Consider the following 27,305-nt stretch of genomic DNA (forward strand, 5'->3'; position numbering starts at 1 on the left):
ACCTTGAGTTCAGTCTCTGAGTTTGTTTTTATTGTTTTGGGGAGAAAATGATCTTGTATTAGCTTAATAGAATGAAAACGCAATTGCTCCCAGCTTGGCACCTAGAGATTGTTGAGTGAGTGGAATTGGAAACTTGATAGTAACCAGGATTGATTGCTACCAATAAGTAGAACACTATTACATCTGGTAGGAGCTTGTCTGTCAGCAATGGGATAATTGGATCCAATGTTTCTAGCTTGACCACCTCATCAAATTTTACATATTATGTGTACATTTTGAACCAAAATAGTGTGTACACATAAAAGGCCTTGGATTCATATTACAGCCATGCATATGAACCCTGTTTCTAACCTCATAAAGACAAGGGAGAGAAAGATTGGATACTAGGACTGCCCCAATTATCCACAATGAGGAGGATCTCAGTCTAGATCATCATCTCAACTGTAATAATTTTAATAATATAATAATTATTATTATCACCTATATCCACAGAATTGGAAATTAGAGGTGCAGTCCTCATATTCTAAATCCTCATATTCTGGTGGTCACTGGGACTTCTATCCGATGAACCAAAACTCTACCTTAGCCAAATATTAGTGGTCTAGAGAATGTCTGGAAGTTATGAAAACAGGGGCCACATCCTCTTCTGCACCATTTTCCAATGTAGGTCTATAGTCCTAGGCCGAATGTGTTAATCCTGGTAACTATTGTAGAAAATTTGCTGTTCTCTCCTGTAGATGGTTTATGGTTGCCGCCAGATGAACACATCATAAATAGCTTTGCATTTCTGCACCAGAAATTGTTCAATTAGGATCTGGTTTCAATGATTCTCATACGTGACATGAGCTTGCTCTGACCATAGAAATTAATACTGTATAAGCATAGAGCTGTGAAATCAACCCATGCTCTTCAACTTAATTAAAAAAAGAACCTCTCCAAATATGGAGGTGTCCGCAATGGAATGGAAATAGTGGAGATTTTTTTTTATAAATCACTTTTAAGAGACTTGGCTGAGGTTAGAAATTTGAGTGGAACAGGACTTGAAACTGTGTCTGTCCTACTGTCCTAAAGTGCCTTGTAAAGCATTTCATCACGATTAATTATGTGATACTTTAAACTTTGCGGTGGTTTGTCTTTAGAAGACATTATTTGGATAGTTTTAGAAATCTCTTGCTGTTGAGCATTGAAACCTAAATATGCTGTGTCTTTGGGTGATTAAGTGCAAACTTATGCCTGTGATTACGTTCGTGGAGAGTTACAAAATTAGCTGTGCTGTACACTGCCATACAGAGGAAGAGAGAGGGCAAACTGTTAGATAATGTGACTCTATGTTGCATTGACCGCAGGGCTAGCTTGAGAGTGACATTGGCTGAGGCAATAGGAAACATTGCTCTTTGGCTTTCACAGCCAGGAAGAGTGTTGTCCAACGAGTCCCAAAGGGTAAATAAATGATGAGACCCTGTTTGCATAAGCAAAAAAAAGTGTAATTCTTTTTTTCTGAATTATTTATATAGAGTTTTAAACTGCAGATGTAATTAGTTTGTTGACCTTCCTACTCTCAAACTTTGTATTTTTTAAAAATTGCTTTAAAATGATTAAAAGGCTGTCAATGAATGTTTACTTTTGTCAGTCCTGTTTTGTGTCTATGTAGTTTGCTGATTTGTCAAACTAGCTAACAATCAAAATTAATCCCTGCCTATTTTGGCGAGAAATTTTGCAGTCTATATTGGGTTGGATTCAATATTCTGAAAATTAAATCGGATCTATTCAGATCTAAATCAAATCAGATCAATTTTATCTATTAGCCAATACTTAGAATATTGCAACTCAATCTTAGCATTCTGTTAGTTTTCAGATTAGTTCCAGTTTGCCTATTTTATTAATGAAATAGTACAACCTTTCTATTTTGCAGGTTTTATAAATGTATAAAGATTATTTTGTTATAGTTCAATAAAAAAAAGAATTTGGAGATATAAATTCAGATCAATAGGGAAAATTAATACAATTGGTTTCCTTTAAGTTTTATAAAGATTTTTTAATTACAAATTTAAGTTAATATTGAAGGAATTTAAAGTCTCTCTTAATTTTATACTAGCTCTGTTGTTGGAGCAATGCTATCTATTATTGTTTGAACTTTGCTTTTGTCTGATGAACTCTTTTGAAAATGTTGCACTACAGCTTATTTTCGCTTGTTCAGAGTGCCCTTGACTAAACTGCTGTAACATGTTGATTGAATGCCAAGGCCATAGAACAAGCATTTAATCAGCACAGCAACTGTCAATTGCCCCATGTGTCCTGATATTGCTTTGAAAAAGCAATATTTTTAAAAGCAAACTTGTAATTTATAGTATTATAATTACTTTTTTTTAATTCTAGCTCATAAAATGGTTCTGACCAATAAACATCTCTATGTTACCAATCATTTTAGTAATGTCAATACTATATCTATTATGCTCATGTGGATATGAATCATTAAAAACTCACAAATAAATCATAACTTCAATTACCATTAATAACACTGATTTAGATGGTTTGTCATTGGCATATTGCATTGTTTAAATTCTTGAATTATGTATTCTCTCAGGTTTAGGGTGTATACCATCAGAAAAAAAACAAAGACCTATATTAGACAAAATCTGAAATGTCTATTTGTTTTGTGAAGCCAGATGTGAAGAATTCTCAACAAATCTCCCATTTCTTGATTTTTGTTTTCTCACATAAAATCATTTCTATTATACTGTATTTCATGACTTTAATATGACTCCCATTATTCACTACTGTTTTTTATTACTTAGAAGGGGACAGGATTTGCAGACTGGTTATGCAGTTGTATAGTTTGTCAGAGTGAATCAATTGGTCGTATTTCTCTGGGTCAAAAGGTTGTTGTTTCAAGCCTCAGTGGGATTTTAACTCATTTTCTTGGCTTATGTTCCAGTATTGGGGGTGTGCTACAGTGTTGTCTTTTGGGTGACATTAAAACATAAGAGTAGGTGGACAAGGCTATGGAAATGCAAATAGTCTTTGGCTTTATATCCAGAGGAATAGAGTGTAAAAGTAGGGAGATTGTGTTAAATTTATATAAAACCTTTTATAAGACCATATTTGGAGGATTATGTGCAGTTCTGGCAGCCATTCTACAGGAAGGATACTGTAGCATTGGACAAAGTGAAGATTTGCAAGAATATTACCGAGTAATACGGTATACAGCTATCAAGAAAGATTAGACAGGTTGGAGCTTTTTTCTCTCAAGTTGAATTAAGAGGGGACCTGATGGAGGTATTTAATAATATGAATGAATTTGAAGGTGGACATTAATAGGCTGTTTCCACTTGTTGCTGAGTATAAAACGATGGGGCATTAATGTAAAAGAGCCATTAGCAGATCTAAAATCACAACAACTTGCACTTAGCAGGGTAGCATCTCAGAGCACTTAAAACAAAGTTTAGGAGGAACTGGTGAGTATGTGGAATTCACTGTCAGAAGCTGGGATTGAAGCAAAAAGCATAAACCTATGTTTTAAAAAAAAAAATTCCTAAAGATCATGGAAACAGGCCAATCAGCCTAACCAGTCGGTGTAGGTATTTGTATTCCATACGAGTCTTTACCCACTCACTCACTCCCATACCCTCTATTCCCTTCTTCCTCATATGGAAGTCTAGCTTCCTCTTAAATGCATATATACCAGTGATTCGCAAATCAATTTTTTGGTGGCCTTAGTGTGCGGCCACCAACACATAAAAGTCTGCAGTGTGACATTTTACAAGTTTTACAAATGAAAATGTAGCTTGTGATAACACAGCATTGTAAAAGGGGGTGATAATGCTATGTGGCCCACTGTAAATTTTAATATGGACTTTTCCAGTGTTTTATTGGGTACTAACCTATGTGGGTTTTAATCTGTTTAATTAGTACAACATTCAGAATGTGTATTTTCAGAGCAACTCCATTTCAAAGAGCATAAAGTAAAAATAAGTTTGGAAAATAAATGTGCCTTAATAATACAGTAATTAAAATACAGAAAACATGATTTTGGAGGATGTTACAGCAGTGCTCTGATTTGTTACAATTTATTTTTTGTGATACTTTGGTTGTTTTCTCAGTGCCAGGCAACAAGATTTACTTTTTTGCTGTGCGTTACAGCTTGAGTGATAATAAATGAAAAAAATATTACCTTTTAATGAATTTTAAATAAATCTCCCCCAGAATGTAACTTGACCGGATGACAGAATGCAAACTATTTTGTTTTCATAAAACAAAATAATTTCCATTCTGTTTTTGTTTGTTCCATTGCTGCATTAACTCTGTTAAAACTCGTTTTTTTTGTATTTTAAATATTATGTACTTGAATGCTGTACGTGCATGTTAATCTGTGGAGAAAAACGGCACTGAGTAATGCGAGTATAAACGTAGCAGTTCTACTTGATCTGACATTATAAATTCATGAACTAAGCTTAGATTAAGACGTTGATGTTTAAACGTGATTTTGCATAAGGAGTGATTTTATTGGAGGGTGAGAAAAGCTGAACGACCAGCATTTAATAAATGCCTTTTAGTGGTAATAGTTTATCATTACCAGTCATGCAAAATATTAATTTAGTGTTGTGAAACGCTTTGAAATATCTTCCAGAAGTGAAAGGCACTATATTAATGTTAATTTTTAAATTGCAAGGCTTTCAGTAATACAAAAGGATGGATTAAAATAAATGTGTAACCTGTAGTAGTTTTAATAGTGTTAATATATTCCCCTACTGTTCCATTTCATTAGACCGATGTGCAAATTTTGGTTGAGTATCAAATCCATTGATATTGATGCTTTCAGTGCCATATAATAGCTGATTAATATTTACGGCCAATTGTCTTCAGAATTGGTTTTAAAGATTGCATTTATAAATAATGAGCTACAAATGGCAGAGATGCCCAAATGAAGTATTTATGCTCATCAGAAATTCTACATTTGAAATTGAGAAAAGCTTTTAAGAAATATTCTGATGGAATCTAAATGCGATCCTGGTGACCATTGTAGTTCCTTTAGCCCATTTAATTGTGAATTTAAATAAAATATATTTGAATAATTTGTTCTGCGCAAAGTCCTGTTATCCTTTAGGTGGAGTTGAATTCTCACCTTAAAGAGCACTATGATGTACCTCATTGCTATGCTGGACACAGTGTGTATGTGTATTTTATATATATATTAAAAAGAGTGTTTGAAATGTTGTATACTGTAACAATCATGCATTCATTCTGTGCATCGCTTGTGTGTATCAATATTTTGCAGTCAAAGGACTGGGACTTTTTTTTTAAAAAAAGAATACTTTGGAAGGTGTATCTTTTTCCCTGGAATTCAATCTTTTCCGGGGATAATAATCTTTAAAAAAAATTAGTAACTCAATCCCTGTTTGTGGGACACTGCTGTGCGTAATTGGCTGCTGCGTTTTGCCCACAAAATATACAGTCAATTCACTTTACAGTATAAACTGTAAAGCGCTTTGAGACGTCTAGAAGAAGTGATAAGGCTCTATATCAAATGCACAGATTATTATTACTTGGGAATCTAACTTCGTAGGAACAATTCCGGACCAAGTTAGATACATAATGGTACAATGAAGATGATTAGAAGTACTTGGACTTATGTTTTGAATCTCTGCTACTGCACTTGAACAGCTTTGTTTTTACTTTACATGATCCCATTTATTCCACAAAATACCAAATTCATGCATTGCTTTCCCATGTATATATTTGGAATAAAACTCTTGTTTTTGAGAGTGGTTGTACATTTCATTGAAGGCAGCATATTTTTATATTTTACATTTGCTATTAGGGTTTAGCAGACTATATTTGCTGCACTATAATAATATAATAATATAATAATCATCCTTGCATTTAATATAGGGCCTTATTGCGTCTTCAAGACTTCTCAAAGTGCTTCACAGAATATACTGATTTGATTAATCCTAAACTCACAATAAGCAATGTCCTACACTAAATTGAGTTTCATATTCTTGTTGCAAAATATATTTTGGTATGTGTTCTTGTTTGATATTTTAGTATTGATGGTTTAAGTTCACACTATATTGAGGTTGATGATTTCATTTTGAGGAATACAGTTGTCAAGTGTCCAAATTTGCTAGAAGGCTTAGCTAATTGGAATTGAGCTACTGTTGTGGGCATAATTGATACAGAACCTTGTCAGTGCTGCCCTTCGTTGCATATTTAGCATGCCATCTGTTATCCTTTTGATAGCATAAAGAGATGGAACCTGAGGTTTATCCTGGATTATCATTCTATGGACATGTCAGTGTTGTACATTGCCAGTGAACTGGTCAAAGCAGTACTCTGAACTCCACAAATCTACAGATCTGATTACAGTCTTCCAAAATTCTGCCCACTTTATGCTGTATTAATCCTCCATTCCCCATTATTGTGCTCTTCTGTGTTTACTTCTTGACAATGGTTAAACAGGATTTTATTCAGCTTCTCTTCATTTGATTAGCAACGGAATATTATTGTTGTTTCTTTAGTACTGGAATGCAGTCTTGACACCATCAACAGTGACCCAATGACCGGAGCTTGGCCACTTTTTAGTACAGAAAGGTGGCTAGGGTGGACTTGCAAGCAGGCTTGGATTTTCAGATAAAATTGGGACACCGATGATGGAGGGCACCAATTTGGCATAAAACCTCCACATGCTTTCAAACTTTGGGGCTTAAACAGGAGGGTGCGATTGGGTGGTGGTTGGCTATCCTAGCTGTCAACTCACCTGGATGTCCGGCTCTGGGTTGGTAAGTATCAGGCGTCATTCACGAAGGCGCTTGGGAATCATTCAGTAGGGCACTCGGGAAATTTCCTAATTTTCCATGTGGCCAGTCCTCCCTGGGCAAGTCAATGGGGTTCCCCTGTATCTGCCAATAGGAATAGGAATATTGATGCAATAGGAACTGCACTAACTGAGAATCAGTATACTCATGTTTATTCTGGGACACCTGGACTACCACAGTTAGCAGCAGTGTATGAATACTCTTAAGTCTGTAGCAATGGCTCAGTACATTTGGGAGCTTAAAATCACTTTTTCCAAGTTCTCATTTCATGGAAAAATTTCATAACATGGTTGAAGTACAGTTGATAGTTTTAACATCTAGCCAACTTAGAAGGGTAATACAACAAGATTACTTCAAATGCTGTAGACCACAGTGAATTAGATTTCCACTGATTGTTGATATCTGTTCTGTATGTGGTTGATTTTTCTAGTAAATTGAAAGTATTAGTAAAATGATCCATTTCGGGAAGCTCAAGGCAATCTCTTTTGAGCATACTGCGCAGAGAAGCTGAGGAAATGTTTTGAAATTGACATTGTCTTATCATTTGATTGTTTGGCAGATCAAGGTTAAATTTCACAGTATAACACCTTGATTGGTTTCAGAGTTCCCTGTGGAGATTAGGAAGTTTTCCAAAGCCACAGTGAAATTGCCTTGTCATCTTGGTTCTGGTCTGATGAAGATGATGAGAGATTGCATTGTTATGCCAATCCAGGGCAGACAAAACCAGATTGGATTTGTTAAAGGAAGAAGTAGAATTATGTGAAGGGATTAACTCTTTCACTGATTCAAATATAAAGGGTTAGAGTTGGAGGGAGTAACAAATTGATATTCTGATGTAATATTTGATTATGATGATTGTGGTGTGATTTATGCATGATCATTAAGGGATTCAGGTCACTTCTAAAAAAAAATATTCTGCCAGTGCCAAAAGGGATATATTCTGATCCTGTGAGATGCCTTTTCATTGAAATGTGCACTTGGTAAATGTTCTGTGAGCAATTTGTGGTCTAGCTCCCTCGCATCTGTGCTAGTATGTTTGTTTTATTGTTTTTCCTATCTAATTGTTTCTTAAATATTGCTGATTTGAGTGTTGGGGAATGCTAAAGTAGAAACATAAATTCGTCAGGATACTTTAATCCCAAACTCAGACCATTTCTTCTGTTTTATTCCTTTACCCAGTGGATAATTAATGGGTGGAACAGGTTGCTGGACATGTGTATGAAAATATCTTGATGCTTTGATGGGAAACAAATAGGTGGGTGGTATTCTGGAATAATGAGATTAAATGGACCAAAGAGCTTTCTTCGTCTGAACCAATTTTGTGGTCTTACCCAGGGTAATACCCAAATGCTGCCTAGACTGTGATTATATTCCTTAGGGCAGAGGGGGTTGAGGGATAATTTGAATGAAGGAAGTGAGCAGGCCTGCTGCATTTCATCACCTCCTGCCTCAATGTTTCCAATTTCCTGGTCTCTCTCCACTGCTCATTAAATCCAATTAATTCAAGACTCCACCCCATATCCTCACCCATACAAACTCCAGATCCACTTCAACCCAGTCTTATCTATTTGTTGATGCTGCTATTTTGACTTTTGATTTGTAAGCAGTAAAGAGGGCATGAGGAAAATTTTATTTTTTTAAATTTAAGTGCTCTTTAAGAATAAACTTGCCTCCAAAATCGTCATATTTCATGAATACAGCAATTCTGGTGAAGCACTTTGAGATGTCCTCCTAATTTTGAAAGGGCCCTTGCCTCTTTCAAGGCCCATCTCAAGATCTTTCTCTTCGACTATGCCTTTGATCATCTACCCACCACCGTTACCCTTGCCCTCCACCCCTCTTGATCCCAGCTCACAGCTCGAGTGCAAACCCCTGACTGTCCAGCACCTTGGGACGTTGTCCCGATGTGAAAGGCACTATATAAATACAATTTGTTGTTGTATCAAATAATAATAATTCCTGCATTTAATATAGCACCTTATCACGTCTTCGAGACGTTTCAAAGAGCTTCATAGAATAAACTGTAATGTGAATTGACTGTACATTTTGTGGGCGAAACGTAGCAGCCAATTGCACACAGCTGTGTCCCCCACAAATAGTTGTGGATTGAGTGACCAAATTATTTTTATTCGTTTTGAAGGTATTATTACTCCTGGAAAAGTGATCCGCCAGTTGAGTAACAACAGGATTCCTACTTGCTGCTAGGTAAACAGTGGTGTGTGGAGTAAGGAAACTTGCCCAACGTTTTGCCCTGCCGGGAATCAAACCCAGGTCCTCTTGCTTGCGAGGCAAATGCTCTAACCATTAATCTGCAGGACTCCAAATGCAAGGATTATGGTGAAATAATGATCATTTTCCCAGTAATTGGGAAGTTTGAAAAAAGGGCCACATGCAAATGGTCAGCAAACCATTTGAATTGATTTGAGGATGCAGCGTTTGAAGATCACTTTATGCATTTTGTAAATGCTGAAGAAATATACTTATCGACTGTAATATTTCAAATTTGAATAGAATTGTGTTTGAAGTATTCCAGGATGGAGTTTGTCCTTTGGCAATATTAGAAAAGGACATAATTTTCAAAAATGTCAGTATATTGCTTTTTTTCTATTTATCAAATATAATAACCAGTACTTACCAACATTCTGGTATTTTGAGAAAGAAAACAGTGGGTGTAAAACCATTTTTTTATAAGCAGTGAAAGAAAATCTGGAGGTCACAATTCATATACAGTATCAATATTAGTCAAAACTTCATAGTAGTTATTGATCTTTCAACAATCCATACCACCCTGAAGTTACATAATAATCAGTCACATCACTTAAGGAGGCTTTGTATGTATTTTCATTACAAAGCTAAGAAAGAACAGGCATTTCAAAAAGAAATGTGAATTTGCTATCTTCCTTGTATTTATTTTGATGTTTGTATGAATATGTGATAACATATATAGAATACTAATATTACTGAGCTAATACAGTAAATCTCACTTAAGTCGTATCAGTTAGGACCATACAATTATATAACATTGCAAAGTATGAGTTATGTGAAATTTATAGGAATTATAGAAAATTCAACAGGACTTCGGCAGATATACGACTTAAGCGATTATATGTGATTTATACAGATCAGATTTATGCGCTTTACTGGATTCTTTAGAGAAAGTTTTAATTTGTTTCCTATTTCCTACATCGCTTCTGGAATTTGTTGACTGCTTCGTTGATTTGAAAAGTGTCAGTCCTGAAGGAAAGTTGGAATCTTTACAAGTTGAGAATCTTGTATCATCCCTTCTACCTACTCCTCCACTTATAGAAAGGGCCATTTAATTGAGAGTCAGGTTTGTTAATCACTTCGAAGTATCAATATTTTGATATCTAATCCCTGTGATTTCACGATTATTATTTTCAACCTAAAAATAAGAATTGTAACAACTGCAAAAATTTGTTAACAGCTTGAGAATATAATCTCCTTTTTGTTTGGAACATGATTTGCAGGAAGATTTAATAATAGGGCCCACAGAAAAAAAAATATTTTTACTATTTTGACTATTCTAGAGGAATGATAAATACATTTTAATGAGGACAAATATAAGGTAATATACACTGAAATTAGATGAATAAATATCCATTGACATTCCAATTGACCGTTTCCTGAAAGTATGTTGTCAATATGAAGCTGTTACTAACTTGACTGATGAAGTATTGGAATGAAACTCAAGGCTTACAGTCATTTAACTATAATTGTAGCAAATTATTATAACCCTACATGACAGCACTATTATTGTTTGTCATATTAACCATATAATGCACATCTAATCTAAAATTAGATGGCTCATCTAAGATATCTAATTCAAATATGAACTGTGATTGTTATCTGTGCCTTGCCCCCATCTCCAGCCTACTAAATTAAAATGTATTCAATGTGGTTTAACCTCTTTTTTTAAAACATATTCTGATCCAACTCATTTAATACTGAGACAATCACGCAATTCTGTGCCTGTCATCAGAAGTGCTCTCTAGTTAATGCAATAGATACATTTTTATGTTTTGGGGAATAGTGCATCCTGATATAATGCAGTAGGGTAGTTCACAGTACAGCTGATTATTTGCATCCCAAAACTTTATTATCATTGTCTTGGGGAAAACTGACTTAACGAGCATGTCAAAATTATGGTCACCAAGTTTGGGCTGGACCAAATTCCAAATGAATTGCTCTCGTTAACTTTTTTTTTCTTTTTCAGGGCACCAGTTATTGACCTGAAAATGTTATCCAGGTTAAACTGAACTCCTCGACGTGAGAGATTGCTAGCAACATCCTCATCTTGTGATCTTTTGTGAATTCCTGCAACATTTAGGACTTCCGGCTACAATGAAGCTGAAACAGCGTGTTGTTTTACTTGCCATCCTTCTTGTTATTTTCATCTTCACAAAAGTGTTCTTGATTGACAATTCTGACTCCTCTGCTAACCGAGAGGACCATCATTCTTTTCAGCATATGATGGACAAGCTAAAGATTGAATTAAACCCAAATCTAGAGCACACACTACAGTCGCCTTGGGAGATTGCAGCGCAGTGGGTTATTCCTCGAGAGGTATACCCAGAGGAAACACCAGAGCTTGGAGCCATTCTACATGCCATGGCTACTAAGAAGATTATTAAGGCTGACGTGGGTTACAAAGGAACACAGTTGAAGGCTCTGCTTGTTCTGGAAGGTGGACAGAAGGTTGTGTTCAAGCCCAAAAGGTATTTCATTTGATATTTGATATTGCGCCATATCACGTCTTCGTTATGTCTCAAAGCGCTTCACAGAATGTATATTTTGTGGACAAAACACGGCAGTGAATTGCACACGGCAGTGTCCCACAAACAGTCGTGGATTTAAGTGACCAATTTTTTTTTTTTGAAGGACGTATTACCCCCAGAAAAGCGATCCACCAATTGACTAACAACCGGGTTCCTACTCTCAGCTAGGTAAACAGGAGTAAGAAAACTTGCCCAGCGTTTTGCCCTGCTGGGAATCAAACCTAGTTCTCTCGCTTGCAAGGCGAGTGCTCTAACCACTGAGCTACAGGGTTCCACAATATCATAAGCATTGTTTATCATAAGCACAAACACAAAGCACATCCATCCCTTTCTGAATAAGGTTGCATTTTATACCACAACCATATAAATCAATATTTTTTTCGTAATGTATGATCAAGAACTCATACAAAACAGTTCTTGTTCCTGCACTTTATACAATCTGTTTTTGTTTTTAATTTTCATAGCTGGGTTTGTTTTGCACAAAGCTAGTATGAGCAAACTTGAAATTCTAATTTGTTCTTAACTTACTTGGTACTGGGATAATAATAATCGTTGCATTTGATATCACGTCTTATCACGTTGTTGAGACGTCTCAAAGCGCTTCATAGAATATATTGTAAAATGAATATGTCATGTATGGAACTGTGGACACAAATCAACATCTCACTTGAAACGCTGAAAAAAAAATCACTGCAGATTTACATGTCACAAATCATAACTAGAAGTTAAGGAAATGTTGCGAGTGAAATGTGACTGCAAACACCACAAGTTGCACTCGTAGACTAATTTCCCTGGAATTCATCTGATGAGGTCTCACCTGTCCAGCCTTCCTGTAGTTAGTAGCTGTTTAAACTGCTGAGGGCTCTGGGGCAAAGAAAGCTTGTCCGATTCCCTCGAGGACACCACCAGTTCCTTCACTCCTGGAAATAAAAGTGAGATTCCAGTGCAATAGAGGTGTTCAAAACACTGACAGATTATTATAATAATAATGGTATAGATCTTCTAGTTGCAAGTCTGGCATTTTTTCTCCATATTTACTGCTCATAACTGGATTCTGCTTATCTTTAGGTAAACAATAATCCTTACATTTCATATAGCACCTTTCATGTCAGAAGGATGTCGCAAACTGCTTCACAGGATATACTTTGTTGTTGAGCTTGGTAGCTAATTTGTGCATAGCAATGTCCCACAAACAGCAATGAAGTGAATGTTTTTTTTTAATCTGAGGGATTGTTGGCCAGGACACCAGGAGAAATGTCCTTCTCTTTTTGAATAGTGACACAGGATCTTTAACATCCAACTGAAGAGGTAGACAGAACCGCGATTTAAAGTCTCCTCTGAAGGATGACACCTCCAACAATGCAACACTACAATGGAATGTTTGTCCAGACTATGAATTCAAAGCCCCACAATCTTCTGAGTTAGAAGCAAGAGTGCTACTATCAGAGCTAGGCTGACACGCTTGTACAAGTACTCTTTCCTGTATAGTCTTGTGATAACTATGCTTCTCAGCTTTTGTACTGTCAGTTTCACTTAAAATAAATCCTTGATATGTGCATATTTTTGACAAGTCTGGAAAATCCCAAATCTATTTGCATTCTGTCATTTGTATTCATTGCTGTCAACTCAGCACCTTTTGCTGCGAATGCCTATGGCATGAATAAACTACTATATAAATTCAAACTCTGGTTTTGCAGCAATTTATGTGTACTGAAGCCTAGAGAAACGCAAATGAATTTGAATTGTGTTTGTTTGCTATATAGCTTTAAACATGCCATGCTAAATAGATTTTTGTGTTCAAATTGCTGAGATCATTTCCATCCCATGGTAACGTTTCAGTTGATGTTTTGAATCGCGATTTAAAATCATTTCCTTCACTCTTTTTTCTCGATTTTGGGATTTTCGTTTTTGCCTTCCAGAGAGGGCAATCAAAGTAATTTGCTCCTGTTTTGGTTAGGTAATTTTACCTGTTTTCTTCCCATCTGTTTGGACATGCCTGGTTTCTGCTTGGTACATTCCCGATTGCATAGCTTAGTTATCATACTCATCACACTGGGAAGTATGGAGATGAAGCTGGAATATTTTGGGACCAATATACTTCAGCACTTTTTTTTAAACCACTTGAATTCTAAGTTATATGTTTAGAGCCCTGAAAACATTATTTAGAGTCAGTTAAGTACAGATGCATTGTAGGTAGCTGAATGGCCTTCTCTACTGTAAATTTTTGTGGTTCTGTGTCTGCTGTTAGTACATTTAATACAGCAAATACCCAATAAATATTATTTCATCGTTAGTGAAACCACTACTACAACAACAATTTACATTATGTGTCGGCCTGCCTCAGTGGTAGAACTCTTACCTCTGGGTCAGAAGGTTGTGCGTTCAAGCCTCACATCAGCACTTGGAATCACTCCAATGCAGTGCTGGGAAGGTGTTGCATTGTTGGAGGTGACATCCTGCAGATGAAATTTTAACCCAAGGACCTGTTTATCTGTTCAGGTGGACGTTAAAGATCCCATGGCACTATCTGAAAAGAGAAGGGAGTTTCTCCTGGTGTCCTGGCCATCAAATCCCCCAAATAAAATTGGTCATTACATGGCTATTTGTAGGACATTGCTGTGCGCAAACTGACTGTCAAATTTCGCCCATAAAATACAGTCAATCCATTGTATCCTATAAAAAGCTTTGAGACATCTTGACAATACGCTATATCAACTGGAAAGGTGATTGTTACATGGTAGCAATCTTCACATAGGGTAATATCTCGGAATGCTTTACAAAAAAAGGAGTAAGACCCTTAGCAAGGGAAAGAGAAGAAGGAAAGTGGGAGGTTTTGAAGGGGTAGGTTTTGACGCAGGACTTAAGACAGAAAGAGAGACTTCGAGGCAGAGGGGTGAAGGGCACAAGAGAGGTGGTAGACGGAGGGAATTCCAGAGGTTAGGGGTATTGGATCTGAAGGCTCAGCCACCGACAGTTATAAAGTTTCAGTGCTCCAAGACTCTACCCCATGTGATTGAGTAGGATGGAATGGTCAATGATGTCGAAAGCAGTGGAGGGGTCCAAGATGGACAAGAACGCAGAGGGAGCCCTGGTCGCAGAGAGATTGATGAGTCATTGATGAGTTTGACGTAGACTGCCCCACCATCTGTCAAATTCAAGATCTTCCTCATTTTCAAATCTCTCAACACTCGTCCCTGCCTATCTCTGTGACCTCCTATAAAGCTACTAATCAGACTCCTCCATTCACTCAGTGAACCTTGCCTTGCGTCATGTCCGCCACTTTATCAACAATATCATCAGTGGATGGTCTTTGAACCATTCTGCCTCCACTCATTGGACCTCCATCCCACCGACTCGACCTCCCCCCTCTTCAAAACCTGGCTTAAGACTTGCCTCTGACTACTTTCGGTCATGGTTCCCTACTTCCTCCCCAACTTTTTCAGCTTTATCTCAGTTCTTTTAGTTCTTCATCAATTATTATGCTGAATTAGAGCACTACAAAGAAGTGGATTGATGCTGATTCCTAAATGTATTTTGTGTTTTATAATTTATGTTTGGTGGTTTGCATTCCCCAAACATTTTTCCGACCTTTTGTGATTCTTTGTCGTGAGCAGTGTTCGCATTGATATTTGATTCATGTTGACTTCAACAAAGAAACAGTCACCTCATTTATCTAAAATCCAGTATTTGAGCATTGCTTGAGGAGGAGGTAGATTGAAATCTCTGGAAGATCATAATGTTTTCTTCCTGGCGCACAGTTGAAATCAAACCCTGGGATTTCTCATGTAAAAGAAAGTGTCGTGAAACTGGCGTGGTAATGTAACAGCAGCCTTAAGCAGAAGCACTTCTCCACATTAGATAAGTGGCAGATAATGTCCACCTGCGATATCAGTGTAACATTTTAAGGTGTGCGATTGGATGCAAGGTTTCCATGCGGCTTAGCCCCGATTCACCGCCATGAGAGGTATATTTATCGGCAACGTGTTGCTGTGGAGGGTTCGAGAGCGGAACAGAGCTATTGAAGGAATGTCCTAAAGAGAGAGAGAGAGGGTGTTGCAGTCAGAAAATGTGAGAAAGAAATTCAGAGATGGAGATAAGAAAGTTAGAGAGGGCGAGTCAGAGAGAGGAGGAGGGTAGCACAGTAGAATACTACTGTCACGTTATAACTCGTGGTAGAAGTTTTTTCATTAACATTGCAGTACATTTGTATTTAGCGTGAACTGATGACTCACTACTTGCACTGTGATCATATCCACGTTATGGCAAATTAGTCCAACATAGGATATCAGGTTTTAAAAATGGTAATGGCAGAGGTTTTCCTGTTGGAAAACTGTGTTTGCTGCCTGTATTTTATTTTTGTTAGCGAGGTTCTTGCGTTTATGGAAACCCAGGACTGTGCTTGAGAATATCCAAGCTGGACTGAGAGTTTCATGCATCCCATCTAAACATGGAAACTCCCAATTCGGAATGGAATGCCCACTTTTTCCCTAGAGAAATGCATCCTGCTTGCCTACATTCGGAAAGTATAAGGTGCAGGTTGTCGAGAGCTGTGGCTTGGCGATATCAGTGTGTGCATTGGGTAACTTCTGGAGTTCATCTAGCTGCAACCACATAGCTTGTCATTGAGAGCGCTTTCTGGCGAGCTTTTCCACTGCTTGTCCAGCTCGCACCATGCTTTGGCTTGCGGGGTGCACGTGTTCATTACAATAATGTTTGACCTTTACCAGCAAAAAGTGGTTTCCCCATTAGTTCTCATGAGGGAGGGCTGCATAGAACAGGTGCACAGCATGACAGTCGGCTCGGTTAATGCACTTCACCTGGTGATAACTGGTGGGCTTTGTCTGAGCTGTGCAGACAGCTAGCTGGGAAGTGGCTCCTGTAAAGGTAAGTGGTGAAAGAGCCAAATGATCTTTTTTTTCTTTGATGTCAAATTCATTTTTGTAACTTTATGCCAAATTGCTCAGTTCCCTTGGCCTCAGAATCCTAGTAGTGAGTAATGATGCATGATTGCTAATTTTTCCAACATGAGATTTTCAGGGGATGTTTTCCTATAGGGAGCAGTTCACTTGAGAGGTAACAGCACTCTGAGACGTTACCTGCTTGAAGGATGTTCTATAAATGCATTTTGTTGTTGAGACAAATCAAGAAGCTTTATAGAATTGGAACGTGCATAACTAAAACACCCTGTAACAAAAATGTCCTGGCAGTTTGCTTGGCAACGAGTCTTAAATTTTAAATCTGTAAAGTTGCTCCTATCTGCTTTACCTCAGTGCAGTACTGGGGATGCGCAATTACATTAAAGATCCAATGGCACAATTCAAAAAGAGAAGTGAGTTTTTCCTGGTTTTCCCCTAATATCACCCAGGTATTCCCTAGATCAATTTCTTCTTTCACCTCATGACTGTTTGTGGGACATTGGCTACTGTGCAAATTGGCTACTGTGTTTGCCTACAAATACACTTCACAGTAAAATCCTGTGAAGGGTTTTGAGACGTTTTGACAATATAAGGCAGTCTACCAAATGTAGGGATTCTTTCTGGACATTGTCCCAAGTAGAGCTCACTACCCTTCTTAGTTATCTTTCTCTATCCAATTAATTAATTCAATTTCCCTACTTCTGAGTAGATTGCCCACTGAAGAGATACCATTAGTCAGCTTTGTTACCTCTTTTAAATATGCCTTTGTACTTTCAAGGAACTCTTATCTAAGGTGTGAGGTAAAACTGGTAACCATTCTAGACTTTTGTGCTCCCCACCCTCTGAATGGTGAGTTAAGATCTGGACCTTTCCTGTGAAATAAGTCTGTATATTTAGAACTTCGATTTGGTGATATCTCTCCCAAATTCTCAGAAGACTATTTTATTATTTGCATCATATTCATAACCTAAATGCTTCTTTCACTTTGAGACAGCAGATTTCACAATCATTTTGTGGAATGCAATTGTGTAAAATGATAAAGGGATTTAAATTGACATCCAGAAAGTTGCAACAGCTGGGCCTTATTAATAATGGAACCTGATGCCTTTCTGCAGCTGTATGTTTTACTTTGTTCATATTTTTGCAGTTCTGGTCCACTTTGTACTTCGGATGTGAACTATGTGAACTTGCCTTCTGGTTTCATTGCCATTGCTGTGAAACTTCCTTTCATTGTAACATCTGTTCTCAATTGCAATATTTCCATACCAGAAACTTTTTTAAAATGAAGATTCCATCAATTCTTGGACCGTGGAGAACTTTGAAATGAAACCTGTTTTTAAAACTACTGGTATTAAAAAGAAAAGCTCTCTATGGTAACCACGTCACCACCAGCAACTCCCCAAATTACATATAATTTATATATTTTAAAATTAAGACAATTTAAGATTTGACTACGATGTGCACACTTTCAAATGCTAAGAGAAAAAAGTCATAATTCTAGTCCCAGGTGAAGTGTCTGGACTACTGCTGCTTATTTACTGTTTACTGTGAACAATGAAACAAGTTTAATTTTTACACGTTCTATTTGATTGCAATCTTCTAATGGTTTCTAATGACTTATTCTGTATTTATTTTCACATTGTAAAATGTGAATTTAATTTGAAATGACAATACATTGCGAAATAGTAATTGGATAAAAGATGCAAGTGGTTGTTGCTCTCACTCAGAGAAATGCCCTCTGTCATTAGCTGACCTTTTCCATATATGGCCGATGGATTAACACTTAACCATTTAAGATTTGCTTGCATATAATGTTACTAAGCTTGTCTTTTTTCAAAAGGTAAACTTTCTCAAAACCAAAGTCATAAAGTCCAATTTGAAGTTGTACTTATTTCAATCTATTGTTTATGGCTTGAATGGTACTGATTGGAACAATTTGGTTGCTGAGCCCATTCCCTGGATTATTTTAAGGTTCTACAAATACATTCCCTAACCCAATGATAATTAGCTGTTGAGTTACTCCATATATGGAACTTTCTTCCAGCATCAGTTTGTTTTTGTGCATATAATTCCTGTTTTTCCATGAAGGTTCAATGCCTGTATTAGACAGTAAAGGTAATGTCATCACCAGCGTGCATTTTTCTTTAGCTAAATTTTATCCTTAATAAATCTCTTAAATTAGTTATGGCATACATTTGTCGCTTTCACACTTGGCTGTGACACTCATAATAAATCATTGCCTTCCCTTCCCTCCAATTAGATCTGCTAATCCAATATAAATGAGATTGTGCTCTAGAATTCAATTTTGATATGCAAACATTTAATCTTCAAGATTTTAGTTAATTCTTCATTAATCCTGAATAATCTGTTTTGGAATAGGAAATACATGATTTTCGTTTAGGAGTTGGGTATGTGGAGTCAACCTCCAATGCAGGCGCAGGAAGAAGAAATCTCAAAACAGTTTCAGAAAGAAACTAAGCATGTTTCAGTGAAACTAAAATGTTTATTTTATTAGATTTGGAGTTGGATGCATAAAAGGAATTTTGTGGGTTGGTTGGAGGTCTACTCTGCCTGAAATTATTGTGATTGTAAACAGTAATTTAAAATGAATACCTATTTGAAAATATTATGACAAAATTAGTAGCAAGGGCAGAAAATAATTCAACCAGAAGCATTTCAAATCATGTTTTGCATCCCAAAGAAGGTGAGGGGATAGATCACCATATTTTTACTGTTTGTCATTGAAGCTCTAAAGCGGAGGATGAATATTTATTATACGATTGAGGTCTATAATGCAGAAATGTCGTCTGTTGTAGGAGCCCATTTTGTCCGTACTCTAGTCTAATGTTAAGAGAAGCTGTTCGATTTACTCTTGTTCACCTTACAAGTAAAATGATGGTTTTGTGGCTGACAAGAGGTTTGAGAAATAACATACTTATTATTGGAATGTAAGACAAGGTTGTGTGTAAATCTTTTCCTTCTCCATCTTAATTCTCTTGATACTGGATTTTTTACTTGAAAGATCTGTGTGATTGTTCGTAATCCAAATGAATCGTTAAAATCTGAAGGCTAATTTTAAGATGTGATTTTGGCTAAAGATGAGAAAGTGGCAAGAGAGTTGAATAATAACTTGTCTGGTTAGCTTGAGTTGTACCTTTAATGGATTCTGTCTTGTCATCCAAAGTAATATATGAAAGGCTTATCATGAGCATTACTGACATCAATCAGTTGTGGAAACACAAATCCTCTTGTACTAATAATGCAGTTGAATAATTTTCACATGTAGACCTGGAAGAAAGGACTTATGTAGTTTAAAAAGGAGATGCACCTATACTGTATATACATTCCTAGCTACTGTATGTATTCAACTGTAAAGACTCACCTTGATTTCACTTGCGGTGAAGCAACCCGTCTGATCTGAAGGTTTCAGAAATTTAGAACAATCAAGATATCAGATTTAATTACAAAAAATTGTTACAAAAGGGGTTACAGACTTGATACAAATGTAATTTTGCTGTTAATGGCCTGCAAACTCACAAGTTCTTTACATTTCAAAAGGAAGATTCTGATTAGACAGCGATCTTGGAAATTTGATGCATGTTAACAATGCAATACATGGGCTTCTCTTTAAATAATTAATCTACTAAATATCTGAAGCCGTGCAGACTCTGAATATTTTTAAAATTAATGCACAATTTTGCAGAAATGAGTCCTTTTGTGGCCATTCTCGCTGACCTCGTGTTTGCATTTTTTTTCATTTGGATATGCATGTTTTGTTTACTAATTATTTTTCAATACGGTAATCACCATTGAAATATATTTACTAGAAACATCAGTTATCTGTTATGGAGCTTGTTACCAGATCCAATTTTGATGGAGCCCTTGACAAATATTCCCTGCAAGGATTTTCAAGCAAGAAAAACATAACATTGCATCCATTTTTCATCAGTTCTATGTTTGTTATCAGATGCCTATGGCCTCACCAGGTCATAAGCACAGAATATTAGATAATGTTAGTCCTATAAACTAATTAAAATGTGGCACAGGTAAATCTTTATCTTATGACATTTGGTCGGGGAACAAAGTAATAATTGAAAAGCTGTGATATTAATGAGGGTTTAACACAGTTGAGCCTATATTTGATATGAGGTGAAAAAGTGCTGAAACCTATAATGAATATGAATGATTGTATTAAAATAAACTTTCACTTAATATTTTACTTATATTGAAAAAATAAAAAACTTTACATTTGATCTAGTGCCCAACATCAAAGTTTCAAAGGTATTTCACAGGTAATTTCTGTCAAGTGTAGTCACTATATTTTTAGGCTAATGCACTAGCCTGCCAAATGCAAGGCAGGTGCATTACCCTGTTCACAAAACAGCCAGTTCAACAAATGTTCAACTTAACAGATCCAAAATCCCAGACAGGCCACCACAGCTTTCCAGAAATTAACTAGGGCATTCTGCGACTACGCACCTCACAGCCTTTGGTGATTAATGATGTTTTTCCGCCTGCTATTCACAGTCCTTTGTCCCTACCAATAGATTTCGAGAATTTAAATGTTTACTAGTTCAGGCTTGTCGTGGCATCCTCGGCAAGGGCATCACATCCAACAAAATGTTCTCCTGTTCAGAGAATTAGGTAGCCGCTTTGGACTGACAGCTTGGAGCATGATTCTTGTTGTTGTCTCAATTTCTTTGGTCAGATATATTAACGTAGAGCTACTAGATCTATATCTTTAGATGATTTGATTGGTGCTGTCTGTAGTGGGATGTGGAGGGATAAAGTTGAGTAACTGAGTTAAAGAAGTAACTGGAACTTTCCCTATGTGGGAGTTGGCGGTATGCATTCCATGTTTTTTTGTGTGGTTTTAGAGGGATAGGATTCAATGGGTCAAATTGCCTTTTTTTTCAGTGTTAAGTAATTATCTGCTACAAATAGTGTAATGATAAAAGGAAAACGTTTGTAACCCTTCTGTTTGCATAATAATATCATCACTTAATCCACGACTGTTTGTGGGATACTAGTGTGCGCAATTGGCTGCTGCGTTTCACCCACAAAATATACAGTCAATTCACTTCACAGTGTATTCTGTGAAGCACTTTGAGACGCCTTGGAGATCTGATAAGGCGCTATATCAAAAAATGCAAGTAATATCTCGCTCTGTGTTTCCAATATTTTCTACTTCTGTTTCACATTTCTAAGTTGCAGTTACTTATTTGAATGCAAAATGTCTTAGCCTACTTTCTAAAACTGCACAATTATAACCTAGCATATTTGTTTTTTTGCTTAAAAGCAGATACCTGGAAACAGACCATTATATAAATCATTTAAATGCATATTTTCCATGCCAAGCATACTGGTGTAATGGGTCTATGTGATGAATATTACCTGCAACTGGACCTTTTTAAACAGGAGTGGTATTCAATGACATTTTGTGCTTATTTTCTAGGGAATGCATTTTCAAGAATTTTACTTCTCTGCTCCACTGATTATTCTTCCCTTTTAAAGTTGCATTGGAAAGATATGTAAAGATTCATTGCTCTAATCTGCTATAATCCAAGAATTTCCATTAAAATCCTGTTTAATTCCTCATTTTTTTTATTCCAGGTACAACAGACATTATGTGGTGGAAGGAGAACCATATGCAGGTTATGACAGACATAATGCAGAAGTGTCAGCTTTTCATCTGGACAGGTAATGCATTGTGGTGTTATGCAATGTGGAGAAAATCTAAGCCATACATTACTGCTGGTTGGTAAAGTTACAAATTTGTAGTGGGACTTCTCTAGGCTTCTTTTGTTTCCCAATTTTGCTTTATTCTAATTTGTATTAGAAATTTGGTTGTAATTTGAGTTAGTCCTAATCCAAAATGTAGATTTTGTAAAATGAAATTTTAAAAAATCTCAGAATATGAGCCTTAATTTAATTGATCCACTGGCTCTTATCTTAGACTTTTTAAATTGTTGAGTTATAAGAGAGATTCTAAAAGCTTGGTATGTAATATAATTGGTTTTGCTTTATAATTGGTTATTTTCTTGAGCAATGAGAGATAAATTAAACACAAATTACGAAAAAAAAATCTCTTTTGGTTTATTTAGTTGAGGATTCCAACTTTGGTTTCCTGACTCCTACTACACTGAAGACAGATATCCGTTAGATAACTGAGGAGGAACTCTGAGACTGAAAAACATTACCTATAGTCTGAGTTCTTGAACTTGTGTCCTTAGATTCAGCACTGGGAATCTGCCTTGATTAGTTTGCATAGATTTTAAGGGGCTGCTCTGCACCTGCAACTGGTGGAACCATCATCACTCCAAGGGAAAGGATGTGCCATTCAAGTTGATCCTGGGTCGGAAGGGCCTCTTCTGCCCCAGCTCCTGTTAACCCTGCAAGTTTGAACCCATAACCTTCTGACTAGGAGGCGAGAGTGCTGCCACTAAGCCACCTGTCAAGAATGGCAGGTACCTGAAGTTCCCTTGAGGGCAACACAGCTTAGCATGAAATCTGAGACGGCATCGCCACCATCCTCCTGCGATGGCTCGGATATGCATCCCTACCCATTAAGCAATGGTTCCACCAGTTGCAAGTGTGCAGCTTGAGCAGCAGCTGGTTACCTTTCTGCAAACCAATCAAGGTGGATTAATGCTGTTCATTCTTTTCCACAATGTGGAGGCAGATTCATACTCTACTATTAAATGTTGATTACACCAAGCTGTATGGGCCAAGGGACCATCGTAGTGATGCTAATAGCATTGAAAGGAATTCAACCAAATTAAATGGCTGAGTTGAAGAGTGGCAGATGGATTTTAATGTGAATAAATACTGGTTGGGAAACCATATGTACATTTGACAAATTAAATATGTGAGAGAAGCTGGGGAAAGAGCGGGGACATTTAACTGGAGTAAAAGTAAATAACTCTAGTTTGGAGATGGCACATGTACAATGGGGGTGAACATCTTTCTGTACTGAAATACCTGTTTCTTGGATAATGTATGTTTACTCATTAATGAAGGTGGAAAGTATTTGATTGGCTATTTAAGTTGACTCAATGATGTTGCCAAAATGCTCATTGATACTGGGCTGTATCTTGTGAGCTTTGGATAAACCAAAATGCAATTTAGAATATTGGAATAAAAGTTATAGCCTGTGTGATATTTTACACATTAAATGGCTACTCCTCAAGTGCAGCTCCCCAACCCTGTTCTCAATGGTGAAGACTGCAAAGCTGGGAATTGGACTTCCCAACTGTGACAATGACTGGTCATACTCCATAAATGGCACAGACTGCAAACTTTACGCTGATTTGTGAATATTTGGATGTGTGGCCTTTCAAAAGACCATGAGATTTTTAAGTGACGAAGGAGAAAATATTGAGAAGGGACATAATACAGATCTTTAAAATGAGACATCTGCCTGTCGGATGAGGATAGGACAAGCTCGACTGTTGAACAGTGTGTTACTGCTAACTCAAGTTTCAGACCTGGGCAAGGTAGCGGAGGACAAAGGGTGCCCTAGAAACCTGCCCCACCCAATAAAGGGAAATGAGTCAGAAACCTTCAGCAGAGGAGTCAGAAAATAAATTAAAATACTGCAGCACATTTGTACTCTCTGGACTAATCACAAGACAATTTGGATTAGTTTCTGTTGATTGTATGGGACTTATTTTTGTAATTTACCCCGATTTGGTTCCAGTCTTGTGCTATATCCTTCAGAGCAGACAAACAGGACATTCTGGCCTCTTGTCAGTTCACAGCTGCTGTCACATTAGCTGCAATTGAAGCCAGGGAATATCTACTCACTGATTAGTTTTTATTTAGGTATAAATGGGGATTCTTACAAGTCCTGAGAATGTTGTAACTTCATTGCTCTAAGACTCTACCCTCCATGAAGGGCACTATACAAATGCAGGATGTTGTTGTCACAATATATTTCACTTGACCATGTCATGTGAATTTTTTATCAGCTGTATTCCATTTATGAGAGTGGAGTATTAAATTCATGGGGCCATATTGAACACAGATGCTGTTTGTTTGCAATTTTCAAGATAGGGTAGTTATTTAGTTCAATGGTTCCATATTATCGACAGTTGTGTAGAAACCATTGCTATCTCTACACAGCATGGACAAAATATTACGAAGACTACCAAGGACTGAATGCAACCAATTTAAAATGTTTCTAATCTTATTTCTCCACCATTTGATAAATTCTAAATCCTTGTATTTGTTGCTGGTGAAATTACATAAAAATCATTGTAGTTCATCATCAATAAAACTTCGGCTGCAATGATTTGGAAATATAGAATATATACAGAGAGATAGCTGGAAGAACTGAACTACCACCATGTTTTCTAATTTGGAAAATGGTACCGAGAATGACATCCCAAGAAGAAGTGAGTTAAATTACACCATCCCTAAGTAGTTTCAATAGCCACATGCTGTTGTGAGACTGTTTTTGACTTGGTTGGTTTAAATAGCATAAATACAATGAATTCCTTTGCCAACTTCAGCCACTTATTAAAAAACACAATCTGCTCAACACCAACAAAAGAATTCCTGTCAATGTGACAAGCTTCATTCAGAATGGATACTATCTGCCTCTAACTCAGCTCTCATTTATCAAACAACAACAACAAAATTACGTTTGTATAGTGCCTTTCACATCAGGAGGATGTCCCAGGGCACTGGACAGACAGATTTTCGGAGGTTTATGATGTCTGTGAGTAGAAGGGCAAGAAGGTGGAGCTGGGAGGTAAGGAGAGGGGTAGTGATGGGGTCACGGGAGCAGGTGGTTGTTTCATGCGGGTTATAATGGTGATAAGAGAAGAGTGGGAGACGGGTTAGATGGTGTGGAGGGTAGGATGGGTAGGGGCCGGGGGGAGATGGAATGGCAGAGGCAGCTGAACGGATCCCTTCGACTTTGGATTCGAGGAAGTGCAGCATCGCCTTGCAGTTGGCCTTTGAGGTGAGGATAGGATGGGTGGAGGAGCCGGTTCGTGATGGAGAAGAGGAGCCTGGGTTGTCCTTGGCCTCCAAGATTGTCTTGGAATAGAACGACGAAACACCCTTCTACAAGTTTACTCTACAATGATTTTACTAATGCTTACTTATGCTTCAGTATTAAAGTAGCAGAGCACAGATGGACTTAAAACAGACGGTTTTAAAGGTAATTGGAGTATATGAGCAATGGATTATTGCTTTCAAGCTATCTATCCATAGTGTTAATATTTTTACCAAATCCCTAGTTAAACCGAAATGTCTTCTTGTAGAGCATCTCAACCGGTTAACTTATAATTTAGAAACTTTGTTCCCTTCAGAATTGTTTGCTGAGCCTACTATCAACAGTGCAGGTGGTTGTTTGAATGTATGCTTCTTTATTTTCTTTGAATGTTACATTTTGGGGTTATAATTGGAAATTAACAATTAAGTCATAAATAAAGCTTGCTTAAAAATAACAGCTAATTTGGTAACTTCTCCAATTTTTTGCTTCATTGTAGGATCCTGGGATTGCGGCGTGCTCCACTGGTTGTTGGAAGATGCATAAACCTTCGCACTGAGATCAAGCCGGTTGCCTCTGAGCAGCTTCTGAGCACCTTCCTCACATTGGGTATGTACTTTCTATAGGAGACACGATTCCAAGGTTGGGAAATTGCCTCTTAATAGTCACTAAACAAAATATGCTTTTTGGTGTGCATTTTTCTGTATTAGCTGTGTGTGTGTGTGTATATATATATATATATAACTTTGTTTCTATTAAATTGCTTTGAACATCATGTGGACGGGTGTCAGTTACCTTCACTAAAAATGACAGACTTCCAGATCATCAGGTTGTAAACAATATAGAAAGAGGAGTAGGCCATTCAGGCCCTCGAGCCTGTTCTGCCATTCTATAAGATCATGGCTGACTTGTACCTCAGCTTCAATTACCTGCTGTTGCCCCATATCCCTTGATACCATGACCCAACAAATATCTATCCACCTTAGTCTTAAAAAAAATGGATCCAGCATCCACAGCCTTTTGGGGGAGAGAGTTCCAGATTTCCACTACCCTTTTGGTGAAAAAACTGCCTAATTTCACTCCTAAATGGCCTGGCTCTAATTTTAAGATTATGCCCCTTTGTTCTGGAGGAAATAGTTTATCTATTGATTCCCTTTATTCTTTTAAAAACCTCAATCAGATCACCCCTCAACCTTCTAAACTCAAGGGAATACAGACCAAGTTTAAGCAACCTGTCCTCATAATTTAACCCTGTAAGCCCTGCACATCATTTTCTGTACAATCGTTCATGCTCAGGGAGTGATCTGGAAGTTGGTCATTTTTAGCACGGAAAGCCAACCAGCTTTAGGCGCGCATTGGCAGTGATGTCACCAGTTGTGATTAGTGGAGTCATGATATGAAAGTGCTGACCATGGATTGCACCATGATATAAATGTGTCAAGTGTTCACCTACAAAACTAGTCACTACACTTTACAGTAAAATCCTGTGAAACGCTTTGAGGCGGCTTCCTGATATGAAAGACAGTATATTGAATGAAAGGATTATTATTGTTATAAGGAGGACTAGAATTTTATGGGCCACAATGACTGCTTTATAACAAGTCTCTACTGTAAATTCAAGTTGTGGTTGGTTTACTACTAATTTGTGGAAGAGCAAAATCTATTTTAAATTCAAGGGATCTCCTTGTTGACTTATTCATAGGAGTAGCTCTCCTCTTCTAATTATCAAGTAAAACCACAGAATATTGGAAATGCACCAGCATCTAAAAGATGATAG

At 37.1% G+C, this 27,305-nt stretch overlaps 1 protein-coding gene across 5 annotated transcripts in view; it reads left to right on the forward strand.

Annotated features, from left to right (window-relative positions):
- The window catches only part of fam20b (FAM20B glycosaminoglycan xylosylkinase), a 48,715-nt gene that overhangs the window by 13,424 nt on the left and 7,986 nt on the right, over positions 1–27,305 (forward strand). For all 5 annotated transcript variants that reach the window (XM_007902972.2, XM_042335981.1, XM_042335979.1 and 2 more), the window contains exons 3-5: positions 11,050–11,551; positions 22,141–22,227; positions 26,028–26,137. In XM_007902972.2, the coding sequence (XP_007901163.1) occupies positions 11,178–11,551; positions 22,141–22,227; positions 26,028–26,137 (571 nt within the window). In that variant the 5' untranslated portion in view covers positions 11,050–11,177. The remainder of the gene's footprint in view (positions 1–11,049; positions 11,552–22,140; positions 22,228–26,027; positions 26,138–27,305) is intronic.

The sequence above is a fragment of the Callorhinchus milii genome, unplaced genomic scaffold (assembly GCF_018977255.1).
Source record: "Callorhinchus milii isolate IMCB2004 unplaced genomic scaffold, IMCB_Cmil_1.0 Scaffold5, whole genome shotgun sequence".
In the NCBI taxonomy this organism is placed as follows: domain Eukaryota; kingdom Metazoa; phylum Chordata; class Chondrichthyes; order Chimaeriformes; family Callorhinchidae; genus Callorhinchus; species Callorhinchus milii.